The sequence below is a fragment of the Mercenaria mercenaria genome, chromosome 11 (genome assembly GCF_021730395.1).
Source record: "Mercenaria mercenaria strain notata chromosome 11, MADL_Memer_1, whole genome shotgun sequence".
NCBI lineage: Eukaryota > Metazoa > Mollusca > Bivalvia > Venerida > Veneridae > Mercenaria > Mercenaria mercenaria.
Genome location: NC_069371.1, coordinates 41,515,725 through 41,536,943, shown reverse-complemented (window position 1 = coordinate 41,536,943; position 21,219 = coordinate 41,515,725). Strand labels below are relative to the sequence as shown.

At 35.4% G+C, this 21,219-nt stretch overlaps 1 protein-coding gene across 10 annotated transcripts in view; it reads right to left on the bottom strand.

The window, feature by feature from the left end:
* LOC123532844 (tubulin monoglutamylase TTLL4-like) overlaps positions 1–21,219 on the bottom strand; it is an 82,112-nt gene that overhangs the window by 42,088 nt on the left and 18,805 nt on the right. For all 10 annotated transcript variants that reach the window (XR_006682757.2, XM_045314428.2, XM_045314427.2 and 7 more), the window contains exons 7-17: positions 20,503–20,613; positions 20,013–20,089; positions 19,388–19,582; positions 18,681–18,763; positions 17,157–17,285; positions 15,514–15,636; positions 14,232–14,330; positions 10,505–10,639; positions 9,946–10,086; positions 3,892–4,003; positions 2,732–2,942 (exon numbers count right to left, since the gene is read on the bottom strand). Coding sequence is in view for 9 of the 10 variants with exons in the window: in XM_045314428.2 (XP_045170363.2) it covers positions 2,732–2,942; positions 3,892–4,003; positions 9,946–10,086; positions 10,505–10,639; positions 14,232–14,330; positions 15,514–15,636; positions 17,157–17,285; positions 18,681–18,763; positions 19,388–19,582; positions 20,013–20,089; positions 20,503–20,613 (1,416 nt within the window). In the remaining variant the exon portion in view is untranslated. The remainder of the gene's footprint in view (positions 1–2,731; positions 2,943–3,891; positions 4,004–9,945; positions 10,087–10,504; positions 10,640–14,231; positions 14,331–15,513; positions 15,637–17,156; positions 17,286–18,680; positions 18,764–19,387; positions 19,583–20,012; positions 20,090–20,502; positions 20,614–21,219) is intronic.

Below are 21,219 nucleotides of genomic sequence, written 5' to 3'. Positions count from 1 at the left end.
TTTGACCCCTAAGTGTGACCTTGACCTTGAAGCAAGTCATCCGGAACATGCGCTCTGCACGTCGTCTTGGTGTGGTGAACATTTGTATCAAGTTTCTTTGAAATCCTTCAAGGGGTTCAAGAGTTACAGAGCGGACACAAACAAACTGATATGACCTTTGACTCCTAAGTGTGACCTTGACCTTGAAGCGAGACATCCAGAACATGCGCTCTGCACGTCGTCTGGGTGTGGTGAACATTTGTGTCAAGTTTCCTTAAAATCCTTCAAGGGGTTCAAGAGTTACAGAGCGGACACGAAACAAACTGATATGACTTTTGACCCCTAAGTGTGACCTTGACCTTGAAGCAAGTCATCCGGAACATGCGCTCTGCACGTTGTCTGGGTGTGGTGAACATTTGTGTCAAGTTTCCTTGAAATCCTTCAAGGGGTTCAAGAGTTACAGAGCGGACACGAAATTGCTAACGGACAGACGGACAGACGGACAGACGGACGGACAGACGGACAGACGGACACCAGCGTCATAACATAATACGTCCCTTCGGGCGTATAATAAGGTCGAATGCTGTGTTTCTGTTTTGAATTTTGCTTACTCCATTTAAAAATAACCTTAGGGCAGACGTAAAACCTACCTAAATTTCTTCCACAATATATAATCTAAGAGTGAAAGCAAAACAGAGAACATTCACCACGTGTAACTCAATATTTTTAAAGATGTGTAACTCTACCCCTTCTGTTTAAGTAGCAAATTCACTTTGAACACCAAGAAATCGCTGATAAGATTCATCTTTTTCCATTTTTGTACAAGAAATCAATAATAAGTCTTGAAAGAAGTAAAAACTTATTAGAAAAAAAAGGAAAATAAAGAAAAAAAAATTTGGTCCCAGTAGGGCTTGAACCTACGCCCCCCGAAGAATTGCAGTAAAAGTAGGTTTATGGTAGGAATTGAATACTAGTACTCTTCAAATAGGAGGTTCTCTATTAGTGATCTAATACCTTGAGAATTTATATCAAAAAAACAGCTGTTTGGGCTATTACCCCGAAAATTTCATGCCCATAAAATTAACTGACTTCACATTATATGTTTAAATTTTACAAGCACACTGTTAAATTCCATAAAGCCTGTTATAACATACTTGTTTCTATTCCCCGTTAAGTTACACTGGTACTGGAAACGTCAATATTTTTTCATACACTGACGCCTGAATTTCATATCGGGTGCGTGACGTAATTCAGTGTGTGTTGTTGCACTATTTTTTTCTATTTAGTTCATTACTACCAATCCTATTCATGCTATTGAACAAATTTATGATATTTACATTATATACCTGTAGATACGTATGTAATAAAGGTTACTATCTTTGCACTGGGAAATATGCACTCGTTCTTCTGCTCCTAAGGTCGTGCAATATTTTCCGCTGAAGAACTTGTGCATTTTTCTCCATACAAAGCTAATAACCTATAAAAATTCTACATTAAAAACAGGCGATGCAGCTGTCCAAACAAATGTTATGCATAATTACCTGCTTAGAAAAGCACTTATTTTAATACTACACAAGCAATTTTAAGTCTGAGCTACAAAGGGAGGTAATCAGAACAATGGATCCAATAATAATGTTTACTACATTAATCAATATTCATTATTTAAACCTTTCACAAATATTAGAGAACAATTATCGGAAATAGGATTGAACACGAAATTGTGATACTTCATATTCATACCAAAAAATGCAGCAGCCACGTTATAAACAACGGCATTATGAACCTTATGAATCAGATATATATTGAAATCTTACATACTGTGAAATCATTTTTATTTGTGTAGGACGAATTTTCGCGTATTTCACTAGGACCGATGCGTGAATTTAAGACCGCGCTTATTCTGAGGAGGTTGATGATCAAAAGGAATTAATCATCCAAATAATATGAATATTAAGGCACCGCTATGCATGGGAATTTATCTTTTATATATCCACTTACAAAGAAATATTCAACACTCAAAAGAAAATGAAACTTCCTTCTAACAGCAAGTTTACATTTAGGATCATCATACATCTTACAGCCAATATCATACTTTGCAAAATTTATGGGAAGCTGTGACGATGACGTCATTCATCGCGTTCTCGCACTGGCTTTAGGATTTTTTTGGTTTGTTTGCACTCCATGCAGAAACTTGACGGCCTTAACACTTCCTTACTATTATAAAAGTGTTTTTCAGTTACATGTACAGTTTTCATTACAAAAAGGAAGAAAAAGAATCATGTTGACGCGGTTTCGAATTTCTGTGATTGATTCGGGATGCTCGGATGGACATGCAGACAACCAGTCTGCAACGTGTACATAAACTGGAACCAGAAAACGTCGAAAAAATTGCCTCAGTATATGCAAACAGCAAAGACGAATAACTATATACAGACGTTACCGTCTCGGGAATGTTCATCCCCTATTAAGGGAATGTAATTTATTATAGGACAATGATAACCATAATATTCAGGGGAGATAACTGATTAAAGGAGAATAATCACTGTAATAGTCTTGGTAGGTAATTGATCAAAGATAATATGAAAGGGAGGTAATTGATCAAAGGAGAATAATTATCATATTCAGGGGTATCAAAGGAGAAAAATCATCATTTGTTTATTCCTTCATTACCACTTTGCTTCATTGTAGATAAACAAAATTAATGTACTATTTGCACACTCGGGCCCATTAAGGGGAAAAAATATGTAGTTACCCCTTTGTTCCATCCTGTTGAACCTTTGTACCCACTGATCCAACAGGAGATTGTAATATCTTGGTGTTTCAAAGTATTTGAGGTACTTGTGTGTGGTGGGGGTTGGAAACACCCTTTGGAACCCTCCTTTACGACCGTCCTCATCTATACTCTCAGTGAGGAAGCGAATGTCATCTGGTGTCAGGATGTCAAGTATTGTCTGCTGAATTTGCTGTAACATAAAAATGTAGTTCTAATTTTCCTTGGGTTAAGTCTCCATGAAATTTTGCATCCTAAAACTGTCACTTCAATACATTTGTTTACCAACAGATTAAAACAAATTGAATGTGAAGTACTGTCTTAAATTTTTAAACTCCAGTCTTAGTACTTGCTTTGGTTTTAACTTATAAGCTTTTTAGATACCAGCAGGAATGATAAAAGATAAATTTACTTTTATTCATAATTTTAACATGTCCAAAACATTGCGGAATGATACTTATTTCACTTGGGTAGTGATTATATTTTACTCGGACTTTATCTTAGACTCCCTGTGTAAAATCTCAAACTTTAAACTAAATCCATATAATATTTCAATAAAACTTCAAAGTTTTGTTGTTTGTAGCATCATCTGGGGCATGTGCAGCGAAAAATCTTAATTTGATTTCTAAAATAATGTGATATTTATTTCTAAAGTCACTATAATTATGTTCATTGTAAATATACTTCGTTTTGCACAAGTGGAAACTGGCAGGTACTCGAAAATGCAGCTCTCTGACTGGTCAGTTAGAACCCCTGATGTCATGTTAAAGTTATGAATACAAGCATTTGAGTGCTAATATGTCTAAAAGATCCCCTAAACACAATATAAATGCCTGTTTTTTTTCCCTTTAATTTTTTATTTCTTTCTGAAGTAAAGAAGAAGAATTGAGTTGGCCTATCAACCATTAACAGGACTCACACTGTTGTTCATTATTTATGTTGTTTATAGCAATCTTTGCCTGTAAAGCATTAGATTATCAAATGAGATGTTGGATGTTTGATGTTCCAGGGAGCCGGCTAAGCTAACTTAGAATACATGTCATAAACAAGCCAACTTAGAATACATCTCGTAAACAAGCCAACTTAGAATACATCTCGTAAACAAGCCAACTTAGAATACATGTTGTAAACTCTTCCCTTACCTCATCCTGATGTCTCTGACTATAGTATGCATGCTTAGCTCTCTCATCTGGTGACAACTGCTGACTGAACAGACGTTTGTCCATACATACATTGTTTGGTGGGACGTACATACTGAAAACAAAACAATATAAAATCATTCTAAAATACAAAATACATGCTAGGATTTGTAAGAAAATGCATTAATGCTATCAGTAACTGTCACACCTCTGTCTATATTCACTAAATTTCAATATTTTGCCTTTAGCCAGTCAAATTTCTAAAATGGACTGGTTCATCATTCAATTTGAGCAGTACCATTTATTATTATTTGATGGGGTGTTCAATGAAAATTTACTGACCAATTAGCAAACTGTGCAGGTTATGGTCTGCACTGGTCACAAAAGCCGAATCACCTGCCACCAGCAGGCTGCGAGTTAACATGTTTTACTGCTGTTCATGATGTTGTAAAATCAAAACACTGGTGAACTAATTCAGGCGAGTTCCAGTATAAACTATGCTCTATGTTAAATGAACAAAAAACTGAAACATCAGTTATGGTAATACTGCTGACCCCAGAATTGTTGACTAAGTCAAGGAATATGGTGCCCTAGTTTCCCCCCTCCCCTCCACAAAAACCAGACGTGAGTTAGGACATACCTTAACTTTTCAGCTGTTTAGAATTTGTATTAGTGATATCATAAACTCATTTAAAATACTTCAAAAGTCCTGTGCATTTGGCATTTAAATCATATAAATAGTTGTTTTGGCATAGCCATTTCTATTAAGCACTTTTTACAGCAGAAAACTTATTCCACAACCAGCCAGACATACACTTTATAAAATAAACCTAAATTACCCATAAAGATCAATCATTTTCTTAATCAGAAAATTTTTACAGCCTATTATATAACCAAAGATATATCCTTATGTAAGATAATTGATTAATAAATGACCTGCTAATTATTTTTAACATTACTTTATCAGATTTGACAATTTACAAAGTCAGCAGTCCCACACAAAAGCTTTATAGAAAACCATGATCACAGACACCAATTATCAGAAATTTGATTCCCCAGACCTACATTTTAGTTGGCCTATGATGACCCCTGTAGTTGTTACTATGTGTAGTCAATATTTTGGCAGTTTACTGTACTACATGAATATCTGAGAAGGCATGTACAACAGTGTTATAAGACCTGCTTAAATGACTGAGTAATAAATTGACTAATAGACTGACTAACAGAATTTTGAATATAAATGTGTTGGGTTCATGAATGCAATTGTTTGACTTTCATGCCATGCTAACAAACCCATTAAACATTAATTGTATAATACCATAACTTTTACCATATGAGCCCCGCCATGAGAAAACCAACATAGTGGCTTTGCGACCAGCATGGATCCAGACCAGCCTGCGCATTGCGCGCATTCTGGTCTAGATCCATGCTGTTCGCTTTCAAAGTCTATTGCAATTAGAGAAACTGTTAGCGAACAGCATGGATCCTGACCAGACTGCACGAATGCGCAAGCTGGTCTGGATCCATGCTGGTCGCAAAGCCACTATGTTGGTTTTCACATGGCGCGGCTCATATATATTTTTGTTGATAAGGATGATTTTCAGTGTAAACTGACAACTTCACCACATTGAGCAATGGTGAAGAACAAATATCAGTAATTTTGATTAAACTATTTACTATGTAGATTTGTTGGAAGAACAGTTTTTATCAAACTAAGACCTGTTATTATTAGATCTATTAAACAAATGCAGTGGTCCAGGGAACAAGGTGTGGGCTACTCAAACCCAGGTCTCAGGTTCAACACTGGCTGGCATCACAATCACACATCCTCATACAACATTAGTTACTGTACTGTTTCTCCACGAAATTCACAAATGAGTGATTTAAGTAAGTTTTAAGTTAAAATGAATTTATTGGGTTGTTATGTGAGGAAGCCATCTGGCTGGCTTATGGGACGTTGGTGGTTCTATCCAGGTTCCAGTCCATGCCTAAACAAACAAATGGAAAGGTACTCTGGGTCTTCCTCCACCATCAAACTCTTGAAAGTCGCCATATGGCCTAAAATTGTGTCGGTGTGATTTTAAACTGAACAAAAACAAATATATCATTAGGCTGGACTGTCAAAACAGTAAATTATATCTGTTAGTTTTGATTAAATCTAAAGATTATCTTAACATGGTTCATATAAAGGACAATGCTTATAACCTAATTACCTAAATTTCAGAACCATTATCAAAATACTCAATCAATACCAACTGTACACATAGATATATAATTATATTGTAAAATCATTTGCAGTATTCAAAATCTGTCCCCGATTCAAGATTAACACAAATACACATATCTACCGAGGTTTTTAACACAACAACCTCCCATGACAGTTTTCACAAACATTGCAATCACAGTCTGTGATACCATTATTACACAAAATGTATTTAACCACTTTTTGCACCAAGGCGACAAAACTCTGGTTAATATTTATCCGCAGTGATAGTATTTCAGTAAAACAATTTAAGGTATGGTGAATAATGCATGAATATTGCATGATAAAAAAAAATGCATATACAGCCATTTGTAACAGTATGAAGAACAATGACAATGTTTTTGACCGTCTAGCTTCTTTCAACTGCAATTTTTGGCAAGGTTAGCTGTAAACATTATAGTTAACAAGACAGATGAGATAAAATCTATACAAGAACAATACAAACTATATGATTATCTTCCAGATTTTTATCATACTGAGGAGCATGTTGCATGTAAAGTCTGGATCTGCAGAATGCATGCCAAAATGTGCTAAAGTCTTATTTCAACAGATTTCACATAATCTCCTTATGTCATCAGTAAGATCAAAACCTCTGCATATGCATGTTAATGGCATGTAAAGATATGAATATGGGCATGCTATATTCATGAACCTTCCAAGTTATTCACTACCAGGTTCAGTTTTTATAACTGTAATATACCATTGTTATGTTTGGAGTTTTTTTTCCCCAGTTATGAAGAAAGCCTGGGCCTGTATTCATACATAAAGTTTTAAGTCTGGATCTTGAAGACTTCAAAATATGAAAGAATCTATCCTTTGGCTCTGCTATTCTTAAGTATGCACATCTAGTAATAAAACTTTGCAAAAACAGCTGTCAGTGGACTATTCTCAGTGCTTGATAGTATAATATAAGCAATGAGTAAAACTTTAACATTACTATAAGCATATTCTAAGTCGAAAAGGGGCCATAATTCAGTCAAAATGCTTGATAGAGTTGCCTCCTCCTTTTTACAGACTGGGGTCATGATGGTAAACAAGTATGCAAAATATAAAAGCAATATCTCAATGGACTTTGGAAATATTTGGGGTGGTACGCAAACTTTAACATTTATTCTAAGTAGAAAAGGGGCCATAATTCTGTCAAAATGCTTGATAGAGTTGCCTCCTCCTTTTTACAGACTTGGGTCATGATGGTAAACAAGTATGCAAAATATGAATGCAATATCTCAATGGACTTTGAAAATATTTGGGGTGGTACGCAAACTTGAACATTTATTCTAAGTAGAAAAGGGGCCATAATTCTGTCAAAATGCTTGATAGAGTTGCCTCCTCCTTTTAACAGACTGGGGTCATGATGGTAAACAAGGATGCAAAATATGAAAGCAATATCTCAATGGACTTTGAAAATATTTGGGGTGGTATGCAAACTTTAACATTTATTCTAAGTCGAAAAGGGGCCATAATTCAGTCAAAATGCTTGATAGAGTTGCCTCCTCTTTTTTTACAGACTGGGGTCATGATGGTAAACAAGTATGCAAAATATGAAAGCAATACCTCAATGGACTTTGAAAATATTACGGGTCGTACGCAAACTTTAACATTTGTGTGACGCTCACGCTCACGCCGACGCCGGGGCGAGTAGGATAGCTCCCATATTCTTCGAATAGTCGAGCTAAAAATGTGCATTCTGTAACTATAAACAGGTCTGCAAAAATTTCTTATATATAGATTAGCTAAAAAAACAAAAATTATGTCAAAATGAACATTTTTTGTTCACAAGTCCAAGTTTCTGGCTTAAACGATAGATGAATATGGAAGCTTATCTGAATCAGCTTGAGTTCTCATAGTAGCTAAGGTCATTTAGATGAGTATATAGATCACTTGTAGAATGAGGACTTGTCATTGGCCAATTTCGAAATTCTGCTCAAAAGCAGCCAATCAGATTTCTGTATCTGTAAGTCTAGTGTACTTACTGATACTCAGTCTTATAACCTTGAGCCCAGTCCTGTTGAACTCTTAGTCACCTAAACGAAATTTCTTTATGGAAAACCCTATTTTCTAAAACAATACATCGTCAATCAAGATATTCCTAAATATGCGTACATGCCTAAGTGAAAGGGGTATTTTCAATATATTATGTACAGTGTCACGTAATGTTAAAGAGATATTAATATCTCAAATGACCATATACTTGAAACATGAGAAACTTTACAATAGTAAGTGATATCTCTGATCTAACCAACACCCTCACTTGCTATACATAACTTTTGCCCTTTTATATTGTACAGGAAGATTTATAACTAAGCCTTGTCATTTTTTATACTCCATATCAAAGGCAAAAAAATGTGGTATTATTGCTTTACTGACACAGCATTTAATAACTCTTGTCGGTCAAAATTTACGAACATATTCTTTTTTAAAATGTACTATTCATTTTTATAACCTATACATTACTTGTACATTATTATTTGGCATGTTTCTCACTCAAAAGGGTCATTCGCTACAGGTACAATGTCTTCAAAACATTTTGATACTGGATTAATCATTCAAGTATTGCATATATCTATATCAAACAAAACAGTTTTGGTAAATTCCGCTGACTATTCAATAAATAATGGAAACAAGCCAGTAAGAGCACACCAGATTTTGATAAAGTATTACAGTAGAAATTTTGTGCTAAGATTTTTTATCTATTTTCAAACGACTATACACAACAGCTGCCTGAGGACAGCAACACTCAACAACTTTGTCACATAAGAAAAGTTAAATGAATGAATACAGAAGTCAGAAAGGGGGCATAACTTTGTAAAACTACAAAACAGAACTATGTAACCAAGTCAGTTCATCACAGTGAATAAGTGTGTGAAGTTTCAATCCATTCTCCACAAGTGGTTACTGCCACACTAGCTTACTTACAAAAACGTAAACAAAGCAGGATGCCCACACAGACGCTGACATATGGGTGAGTGCAATAGGTCCATGTATTCTACAAATACTCAAGCTAAAAATCTTTTCACAAATTATTACTTGATACTTATTATTAATAATTCCAAGTGGTAACTGCTTACTGGATTATATAACAGGGTTCATACAGAAAATCTAAGACAAAATTCACATACATTTAAAGTACCTTTTTACAATATCAAGGCCTGTTTTCCTCAAAACCTTGAGCATCAAACCTGAGTCTGAACAACCTTTATCAAGTTTTTGAAGAGTTTGAAAACATTGGTCTCAACTTGATCTTGATACATCCTTAACCCTGAAGTATCTTCAAGATAAAATTAAAACTTCTACCTCTAGACCATAATGCCTTGTTACTTAACAGATGTGTAACACACTTCAAAAAGAAATTAATTAAAGCACTACCATTTATAATAATTTTTTCATACCTATTATTGGCTTGAATCTGGCAACATTTGCCACACTGAAAATTATTTTTTTCCTTACTACTTTGTATCAAACTTCCCTCTGACATCCAAAAACTTTTTTTCAAATATTGGGGATGCCAAAAAGGGTGTTGTCTAAAAGAGACTGATATTCTCTTCATACCAAGAACACTGCTATCTACTACTTGGTTTGTGGAACAAAATGAGAATAAAAGTGAAAGTAAGTGAGTACTGTTTTGAAACTGAAGTTTTACACTGCATCATGTCAAATTATTTGCAATAATTTCCCCTCATGATACTATTTCTCCTCTATCAAAGTGCCTCATCACCATTACCCTTAAAGAGAAAGACAACACACTCATCTATCACATAATTATGTAAGCTACCATGTTACATACACAGACTTACCTGAGATCGGGTGGTCCGCTGGTCTGTGGCGGGTGCTGGACTAGATCGTGTTTGTCAGGTACACGTATACCAGAGATATTCATCAGGTCTTTGATCATGTGACCCTTGATGTTGATATCAAGTTGTGAGTTGGAATGCAAACTGAAACATTATAAAGCAAATAAAAATAAATACAAAAAGTTTATAAGAAAATCTTATGATGGCTTTAAATCATTAAAGTGTAAACAAGCTTTAACAGAATTTTTGTAATTTTTCACACAAAAAAAAACAACAAACCTGAAGGTGCAAACAGAAAGATTTGTCCACAGTAACGACAAACTTCAACAAATTTAACCCTTGCCCTGCTATTTCTATAATGAAATTATCCATCCTTCTATTTGGATAGTACCATTAACTGTTAAACAGGGTTGCATACCAAAAAGATACTGACTGAAAGGTGAACATTGCAGGTCATGATCAGATTGCATGGATGTGCAGGCTGATCATTCATGACCTGAACTGGTCACAGAGGTAGAATCAATCGTGTCCAGCAAGATATCGGTTGAAAAAGACTACAAACCTTGGTGAAATGTTGACTTCCAGGATCCAAGGTTTTAAACTTTCATCTAGAAGAATATCGAAACCAAACAGCTCATGTACACAATAACGACTCTTGCAGTTTGCCTTGATCAAACTGTTTACTGGTCCATCTGAACTGTGAACATATCAACATAATCACATATTGAAGGGGCATAACTCTAGATGTACATTATAGAATATAAGTGGCAATGTCTTTAAGATATCAAATATCATAAGCTGGATATGTCTACATTGATATAATGAGAGTATGATAAATTCTTTTATTTACCATCAAAATTTTACTGTGAAATTAATACAGCTGTGAGATTTTCTACATTATTTGTTGACTATGCAAGTGTTTTTAAAATTTAAAATACACTTTAAAACACAATAAAACACTAATCCTTGCTTTTAAGATGACCTTTTAAGGCCTTATGAAATTTTATTCGCTAAAATCTTTACAGCTACTTGCTTGCAGTTAAAAAGTCATCTTAAATAAAATCCAATCATTCAACAAAATTCTATTTCAAATTCTTAATTGACTATCTCTGCTTTGATTCAATTTACACATAAAAGTTAATTATTTCATGAATAATTTCTAAAATGGAATAAAATGCTCCACACATATGCTAACATAAAAATCAACAATAAAAATCTAGTTGCCATTTAACTTTTTTCTACCCTATCAGAAATATACATAAAAACTTCTACTTTTTGGTGAATTTTGAAATATTTAGCAGTGACTGTGAACAATAATTTCTGACTTTGATATAATGTGATTTTGAATGTGTAACAACACAATTTCACAGAAAATAATCTAAAATTCTAACACAATTCTAAACCATGAAGTTTTACAACATAATTCAATGACAAGGTGCAACAAACCATTCCCACACATTCTGAAATAGTATCATGCTAAATATAGATTTGTTCACTGAAATTCACACATTCTATACCACAGGATAAAATGCACTGATTTTCCTGTGAAGTAAGTGAAGTTTTAGCTTAGGATATACACAACAAGGAACTGAAACAATGCTGATATCATTTTCCACCTTAAAAATTATTTGGAAACTTGGGAGCTTTTGGTCTGAACTTTTACCTGTTACAAATAATGTTTACTACAAATTGCATTAAATTCTCAACAAATATTAAATTTAAGGGTCTCAAACTTGGAGCTATGGGCCTGGGTCTGGTACAAGGCACATTGTCTAATTATTGATGGACAAGGCACGAGAGAAGCCACATAAACCTTTGATCACCAAGTTTGACCTTGACCTTTGCCTCAGTCTTGAGTGTGACATATTGTCTGAAAAAGAACACCAGTGTCAAATGATACTGACATACCTCAGTTAAAGGCAGTGTAATGAACTGGTACAAAACAGATCCTACAAACCCTTTGACCTCTAAGGACCTCGGCCTTGTACAGACCTAAGTCTTGCACTGGACACACTGCCTCGTCATTGTAAACATTTTATGCCTAGTACTATAAGATACCTTTGACTGGTCATTAAGTGTGACAGACTGACAGGAAGGTAGTGCTCTCTTCTAAATCCCATTTTTGTCCTTGAAAAATGAGTGGGGGTTGGGTGCAGTGAACTATAAGCTTTTCATATGGAGTCAACAATTCTTAATAGCAGTGTTGGCATTTGATGGTGACATCACTTGAACCAAGATGGTGAAATTTCTATGCATATGCAGATGCTTACTGCAAGGACCCAAAAATACTATTCAACATTCCCAGCACTCCATTACAGAGAACAATTACATTTTATCCCAAATATTTCACTCTTCAAACAAATACTTATTTGCTATCAGACACAATTAATTACAAAAATAGAACTGGTATCTAATCCTTACCCTGCTTAATTTCTATAAAGAACTTGACCATCTTCCAATTTGGATAGTACCATTAACTTGAAAGGGGTGCTTACCAAAACGATATCAGCTGAATAGCGAACAGTGTACAGATCATGATCAGATGCAGTCTGATCATGATCTACACTGGTCGCAAAGGCAGAATTATCGTGGTCCACCATGGTAAGAGCTAATCTGTGCTAAGATGCCATTAATATATTCTGATCTAAAATGCGCTATGTATGTGAAAAGAAGTGAACAGGCCTATCAGCTTTCTACTGGTAATAAGTCTTACAGTTAAACACTTAAATAAAACAGAAAATTGCCTACAAAATGTAGCATCAGACAACCATTACAGCTGCACCACATAAATTACACTCTTTTAAATGTGAAAATGGACTTATTTTCAATTAAAGACAAATGAGGGGGAAAAAAAGCTTTCTAATTTGCTTTTACTCTACTTTTAGTTAAAAACATATCATGGTAAAAGAAGATATAATATTGCACTGCAAAGGTTAGTTTTGTGTTTCGTTTTATATAGCACTGACACAAGCATGGGTCATATGGGGACTTTCTAGCTTTTGATGGCAAAGGAAGACGCCAGGTACCACTCACAGCATCATTTTGGGCAGGGGTGGGCACCAGGGTAGAACCAACAACCTTCTGTAAGCCAGCTGGATGGCTTCCTCACATGACAGAATTCTACAATCCAAGTAAGGTTTCAAACCCACAGCAACTAGAGACAAGTGATTCAAATTCCATAACTTTAACCAGTCAACCATGGACGTTGTTACAAATAAACTGGACAGTTAGAAAAATAATTACAGACATACATATCTGAAAATATGCAATATGTATCTGCTTGTCAGAGGTGTCATACAAAAGTTACCCATACCCTGCTATTTCTAAATGAACTGTCCATCATTCATTGGCAATACATTTATTATAAAGGGGTGTTCACTGAAAATTTACTTACTGAATTGCAAACAGTGCAGACCATGTCAGCCTGCACTGATCTTGGGCTGCACTGGTCACAAGGCAGAATCACTGCGCCAGCAGGCTTAGGTTATACTAATTATGCCTACATAACATGTCCAACAATGACAATATTAAAGAAGTCATACCAATGATAGTTAATGATGGATATCATATTCCCAACTGCGATTATCACTCTTGCGTTTCATGAATCACATCTAACTTGTTAGTAATAAAAACATTTTAACTTAAGTAAAAGATGACTAATAGTGCACTGCAAGGTTATTTTTGTGTTGGTTTAATATAACATGACAAGCCAGGTCATATGGACTTTAGTTTGTGGCAAAGGAAAACCCCAGGTACACTTACAGCATCATTTCGGGCAAGGTGGGCACCAGGGTAGAACCAACAACCTTCTGTAAGCCAGCTGGATGGCTTTCTCACATGACAGAATTCAACAATCCAAGCAAGGTTTCAAACCCACAGCAACTAAAGACAAGTGATTCAAATTCCATAACCTTAACCCGTCAACCATGGAGGTTAGTTTACAAAGAAATTGGTCTAGTTAGAAAAAATATAGACATACATATCTGTACATATGCAATATGTATCTGCTTGTCAGAGGTGTCATTAACAAAAGTTAACCAATACCCAGCTAAATTTCTAAAATGAACTGGTCCATCATTCAATTTGGGCAATACCATTTATTAGTCAAAGGGGTGTTCACTGAAAATTTACTGACTGAATTGCGAACAGTGCAGACCATGATCAGCCTGCACTGATCTTGGGCTGCACTGGTCGCAAAGGCAGAATCACTTGCCGCCAGCAGGCTTAAGGTTATACTATATTATGCCTACAGTAACATGTCCAACAATGACAATAATAAAGAAGCATACCAGATGATAGTTTTAATGATGAGATCTTTCATATTTTCCCACACTGCCGATGTATTCACTCCTTGCCGTTTCATGTAATTCCACAATGCTTTCAGACTCCTGTAATCAAATAAAGAAATTCTGACTGGCGTCTTCAACTTTAAGCTACAACATAGACTGACTAAGAGACCTACTACCTTTTACTTTAAGTGAAGTAATATTTTCAAACTCACAATAACAAAACGAGAAGATGCGTTCAATAAACGCTTAATGCTTCCGGTGGCATCCTTGTCGATACAAAGTCCAAAACAAGGTCAAACTGAGGTCAGGTGATGTCTTAAGATGATTTGTTTGTTTGTTTGTTTTGGGTTTAACGCCGTTTTTCAACAGTATTTCAGTCATATAACGGCGGGCAGTTAACCTAACCAGTGTTCCTGGATTCTGTACCAGTACAAACCTGTTCTCCGCAAGTAACTGCCAACTTCCCCACACGAATTATCAGAGGTGGAGGACTAATGATTTCAGACACAATGTCGTTTATCAAATAGTCACGGAGAACATACGCCCCGCCCGAGGATCGAACTCGCGACCCTGCGATCCGTAGACCAACGCTCTTACCTACTGAGCTAAGCGGGCGGGCTGTCTTAAGATGAGGAATGGTCATAGGTTACATTTGCATTAGTATCAAGTCATTCTAGTAAGGGGTATTGATGCTAGACAAAACGGTCCCATTTTGTTAACCTCGTATCTAATTTGTAATAAGTGTTAAGTGAACATAAATGAGTGTAAATGATCAGATGCTAAAGTTTCGAACAAATCCGTTACATGGCCAAAATCTGATTATCCACCATTAACAAAATGAACTTGCTTAATAGAACTTCTTCTGTGTGTAAAGTATATTCCTGTCTTTTAATATTCTTGAAGAAATTATCCTTTTCTATAAATACCCTTGTCATCAATTAAAACAATTAAAATCCATTACACCAGTCCATTGACAAAGTCAAATATGTCTATTTTCAACAATGTGAAATCTTATAACTGAAATTTTTTGTAACTTTGTGTTCTTTCTGACCAATTCTACAAGCTTTCAGATACTGTTACAGTTGCTTACTGATAGCTTGAAAGTTTTAAATCAATCTCTGACAACTGCATCAGAGAGTCGACGCTTTGGCTCAGTGGTTAGAGCATTGGCCTTCCACGTGTACGACTCGGGTTCGAATCCCGCCACAGGCACAATTTTTTCTTCATTAAATTCTATCCTCTTCAATTTCTGTTACGCTCTTAAGTCATAAGAATTGTTTACCATTTATGTCCCTGACACACCGTATCATCTGAGTTTGCCTGGTAGTCTGTATTCTTCTTGTTCACACTGTAGTTTGTCAGGTGCATAAACTTGTTGGCCAGATGCTTCATAGAACCCGAGTACCTAGAAACACAAGCAAAATAAATGTAACATATTACAATATACTCGCCCACACCTGGGTGTGTCACCTCAGGAAAATTTATTTAGGGGCCAGTTTTTTTCCCTAAAACTTCCAATGAACAAATTCTACCATTTTTTAAAACTAACACTAAAATTTACTTACAACAACTAAGATCGATACTTATTTGGTAAATGGGGTTCAAGGCGTTAATTTAAGAGTGGGAGAGTTTATATGTGGGTATACAGTAATTTCTCTTATTTCTGTGAGACTAAATTCACTTATCTATCAAAACTGTACACTGGCACTTTTTTCTGTGACTTTACGGTGAAAAGACAAAACAAACATATGTATCTCATATGATGTCCATCATATGATCTTAAATCTTCTACAAATTAAGAAGAATCATAATACATCAACCAGTTTACGGCTAAAAATATTTCAGACAACTTAAACCAATCAGGCAATACTCGCTGGACGGCATTAACACTTTACTATGCTTATTTTTCTACTAGAAATCCATTCTGCATGCCCACGAGCAGAATGTCAAGCCCGCCACACCTTTGGTCTCTTAAGTGTGACCTTGACCTTAAACCTAGGGACCTGGTTCTTGCCCAAGACACTCCGTATCATAATCGTGAATATTCATGCCAAGTTACATCCAAATCCCACCATGCATGAAGTAGAAATGCTCCGGACAAACTTCAATTTGACCTTTGACCTCCAACTGTGACCTTGAACTTTGAGATGACACAGGGTTTGCGCACGACACTCCTTCTCATTGAAGTTAACATTCACGCCAAATATAAACAAGATTGGTTCATGCACGTCAAAGTTATGGTCTGGACAAACTTCAATTTGACTTTTGACCTCCAACTGTGACTTTGACCTTTGAGATAGGAATATGGGGTTTGCGCATGACACTCCTTCTCATTGAGGTAAACATTCATGCCAAATATAAACAAGATTGGTCTATGCATGTCAAAGTTATGGTCCGGAAAAAAATCAAACACACGCATGCACATACACCGACCCGCTAAAAGTGACAACTATATCAAGCTCACCACAAGCGGGCTCAACAAAAATCCTTTCCTTTTCTCAAGTGCATAATTCTATACTTCAATAAGCATTTCAATACTAAATTGATATAGATCACTATAAGGCCAGTTCAATAGCTAGGAAACAGTATGTATATAGAAGATGTGTCAGCTATATATAACTTTGATTCTCATATGTATAATATATTTTGTAGAATAGCAGATCAAATATGGCAGCTTTTCTTGTAGGCTGAATCAATGTGACCTATAGCATATACTATAAAACACCAAACCCCATGAAATTTCAATAGGATGACCAAAATGCTAGTTATCCAGGACTGTGGGGGATTCAAACAAGGAGAACAGCCAATGAACACAAACTCCTAGAGTTGGTCCTGCAGGTATTAGAACCACTAGTACTTGAGCAAAAGTGTTTCACTGTATTATTCAAAATAAAAATCATTTACATTTATCAGAAAAGAACTTACTTCATTGACGCGAATCTGGTCAGCCCATCTTCAAACACATACAGTCTAAGTGGGTCCATGGAACTCACATACACATATATACGTAGATCAAACTTGCTGTCGTTAATTAAATAAGGTCGACCTAAATATCTGAAATGACAAAAGAAAACATCCCATAAGCTGATTCTAGCAGTCATTTTACAGTGTCTGTCATTATTCAGAAATCAATTTTAATATTTTATCAGATTAAATGTAAGCCATGCTAGACCAAATAATAATATTTTATACATATCCCCGAGCATGTTATTATTTCTTTTAACCTACTGAAAGCACTAAAATCTTTCTTAAATGCTGTTTTTGTCCAAGTTTGATTGCACTAAATTCCTGAAATCAAGTTCACTGGTAAAGTGTACTTATAAACTGAAGGCTAACATATGTCAAACTCAAAAGAACTCTTAAATTTGTCAATATTTCTTGGTGAAGTAAAGAGGAGAAGGTATCAGTAATACAATCTCAGGAATTATTGGTTCAAGGTTATAAAACTGAGTTTGGAGACTAGTCTCAAATCTTTATTATTTGATTGTCTGAATCTAAGGTTGAACTTGAAACTGACCAATGACAGGGCAGTATTTTCAGACTAGTCACAAGACTCCATTTTAAAAACCTAAGACCCTAGGCCTAGAGTCAAACCCTTCTGGAGTCACAAGCCCGCAAATACATTAAATTTTTAAAGGTAAAGGTAAGGTAAAGGTAAATTTTATTTACCGTTGCTTTGTGAAACAATTTACATAAGCTCTGTAGAGCTTTTGAGCGACCCTATTTTAAGAACAGTTAAAACCAATTATATCTTACCCCCAGCAATTTGCTGGTACCCATTTACAGCTGGGTCTACTGAGGCAATCGTGATAAAGTGCCTTGCCAAAGGACACACCGCAATGGGAGTAGCCAGGATTCGAACCAGGGGCCTTCACCTCTGTAGGAAAGCATCTTAGCCCACTTGATCACTGCGTCCACAAAATTCATATTGTGAAATCATTAATTTTTGTGCAGGGCTAATTTTCACGGATTGCATGGTAGAGTCATTCATGTAATTAAATACAAAGGAAGCAGTAAAACTCCAATTCAATGTATTTCCAAAAGATCAAATCCATGAATCTATATCCCCATGAGACAGGCATTATGGCCAAAACCATGAAATTAAATGATTTTACAGTATATAATTAACACTGAATTTCAATGAAGCAAACACAATACTGTGAAATCATTTAATTTCGTGGGCATGAAATTTCGTGGTTTTGGTCAAAACGGCAATTTCGTGGGGACATGAATTCGTGGGTTTCAACTTTTGAACACAAAATGAATTGGAATTTTACTTGTTCGTTGGGATTGAATTTCGTGGATTGACCCAACCACGAAATCCACGAAAATTAGTCCCCCACGAAAATTAATGATTTCACAGTAATCATTAAATAAGCTTTTATGACAATAATACTTTTAAATGTTTATATAAACTAAAAGAATCTCTCCCCTGATCCAAATACTTACTTCTGAACAATGACTGGTCGTTTCTTTGGTACCTGAGTGATTTTGTTGATTACCTTGATCCCAATACCTCTAGCAGATGCAGGCTGGAAAAAAAATCAAATGGGGATGTATTAGATGTATCTGATTTATATCTTGGACTAAGCTTCATGGCTGCTTTAAACTCCAGAAACATAATGGGTCGGGTAAGCCAAAATAAAATCACAACAAAAATTATCCCCTATAAAGTGCAATACAATCATAAAGTTATTCTCAGTAAACACTCTCTCTAATCCTGTAACTCTGAAAAATGGAAAACCTTTAACTTTGGTCCAAATTGTTCTGTTTTTGTTCAGTTTAGACTCATACTGACACAATTTTTCCAGCTGTTGACGGTGAAGAAAGACCCCGGTACCTCTACAGGCATTATTTCCTAAAGTCAACTGGATGGCTTCCTCACATGAAAGAATTCTAAACCTAAAGCAAAGTTTGGAACCCACATTATTCAAAGTCAGCAGCCTTAGCTACCCAGCCATTGAGCTCCACCCCTCCAGTCTAAAATGGTTCTAATGTCTTTGACAGTATCCTAAAACATCATTACTTAAAATTCAGTTTCTAACGGCGTCATGCTTTTCTTTTTAACTGTGATTTTTTAAAGATCTATTTTATTGACTTAAGATGTAACACCTTAATTTAGGCACACTTGTAAGAGTGGAACAGAAAAATCTTACAGGTTTGATAATCCACTTCTGTTTAGTTCCTCCATCTTCAAACGCACGTTTCATAAGTTTAGCATCCATTGGAAGACAGTATGTTTGAGGAAAAAATCCAAACTCTTTCTTGCCAAAATGAACCTGCATCTTGGACAAGTTCCTCCACAGACGATCTTTACGTCCTATTTGGAATGATCCCGGAAAATGGTTTAACTGAAACAATAAATTCCAAAATTTCTTTCATTTTTTGGGAAAAAAGTACTTTTTGTTTACTTCTATGTTGTTTCTTTGTGAAAACAATACATTCACATCAAAACTACAGATAGTGTTTTTGATCTGTTGTTTTTTATATTTTGCTATTATTCTTCTCGTTCACGACATTTTGCTATTCAAAGCAAGCCACATCAAAACCTAATACTTGTAATACCTTTTACTACCTATTATATATCTTTATGTACGTTACCTTCTTTAAACAAAGTTATTATTCCATTTTTTGTACACAAAATTAACAGTGTACATTTAACACCTAAGCTTATATTTTGCGAGACTGTTTGTTCCAACACATGAATTTAAAAAAAAATCAAAATGAAGTTACTGCCCAATTATTGGAACACAAATTTTAAACACAGAGGAGCAAGCAAACCTTTTGGTATTCCCTGAGAGCTTTGAAACCTGGTGATTTCATATGTTTACCCCAGCAACCTAACCAGTCATGGTTACCTGTCAAACAGAGAAAGAAACAATCATCACTTTAATAGAAAGAACTCAACTTTGTAATTTGCAGAGCCTTATAAAGTGATGCATTCAGCAGAGATGTGAAATCTGCTGAAGGTAAGTGCATATGGCATGAACATATCTGACAATAGAAAATTCAGTGATGTCACCGGATATAAAGATCAATTATAGCACTATACATTCCTGTAGCATTACTGAAACATGTAATAACCATTAACTCCATCAAAACAAATAGAACTCACATCTCAGTATAGTAAATAAACATGACATTGAGGTGAATGAAACCTTATAATAATCATTGACTCAATACCCTACCTTTCATTTCATTTAATTTTACTATTGGTTCAAATATTTTACTGCTTAAGTAGGTGTTTGCTGAGAAAAACTGCTATGCTTACGTTTTGTTATCCTAAATCCTGACCTAGCAAGGCAGTGTTTTACAACATTTGGTGTGATAGGACTCAGTCGCCACTTCAAAAACTTCCTGTAATCCCACGGTAACTGTTCAACTATATAAAATAAATGAGGACATTAATAAACATGCCAACAAAAAGAATAAAGTAGTATATTATTATGTCCTTGTAAAAGGTTAAGACAGTAATTTGTTTTTTTTTTTTTGTTTTGTTTTGGGTTTAACGCCGTTTTTCAACAGTATTTCAGTCATGTAACGGCGGGCAGTTAACCTAACCAGTGTTCCTGGATTCTTTACCAGTACAAACCTGTTCTCCGCAAGTAATTGCCAACTTCCCCACATGATTTAGAGGTGGAGGACTAATGATTTCAGACACAATGTCGTTTATCAAATAGTCACGGAGAACATACGCCCCGCCCGAGGATCGAACTCACGACCCCATGATCCGCAGACCAACGCTCTACCTACTGAGCTAAACGGGCGGGTATTAAGACAGTAAAGGGAGACAGACAAAGTACAAATAAGATGTAGCATTATACAAGAGTATGTACTAAAATAGTAAGTTCTTTTCAAAAATTTTCTTATATATTAATTTGACTTAATATAAACTGTCTAGTCTTTTTTCAACACATTAAGAGGTTTACCCTTTGTCCTGTAGTTACAAGTCAAAAATTATTCTTAGTGCTATAAGTTATAAAGGTTA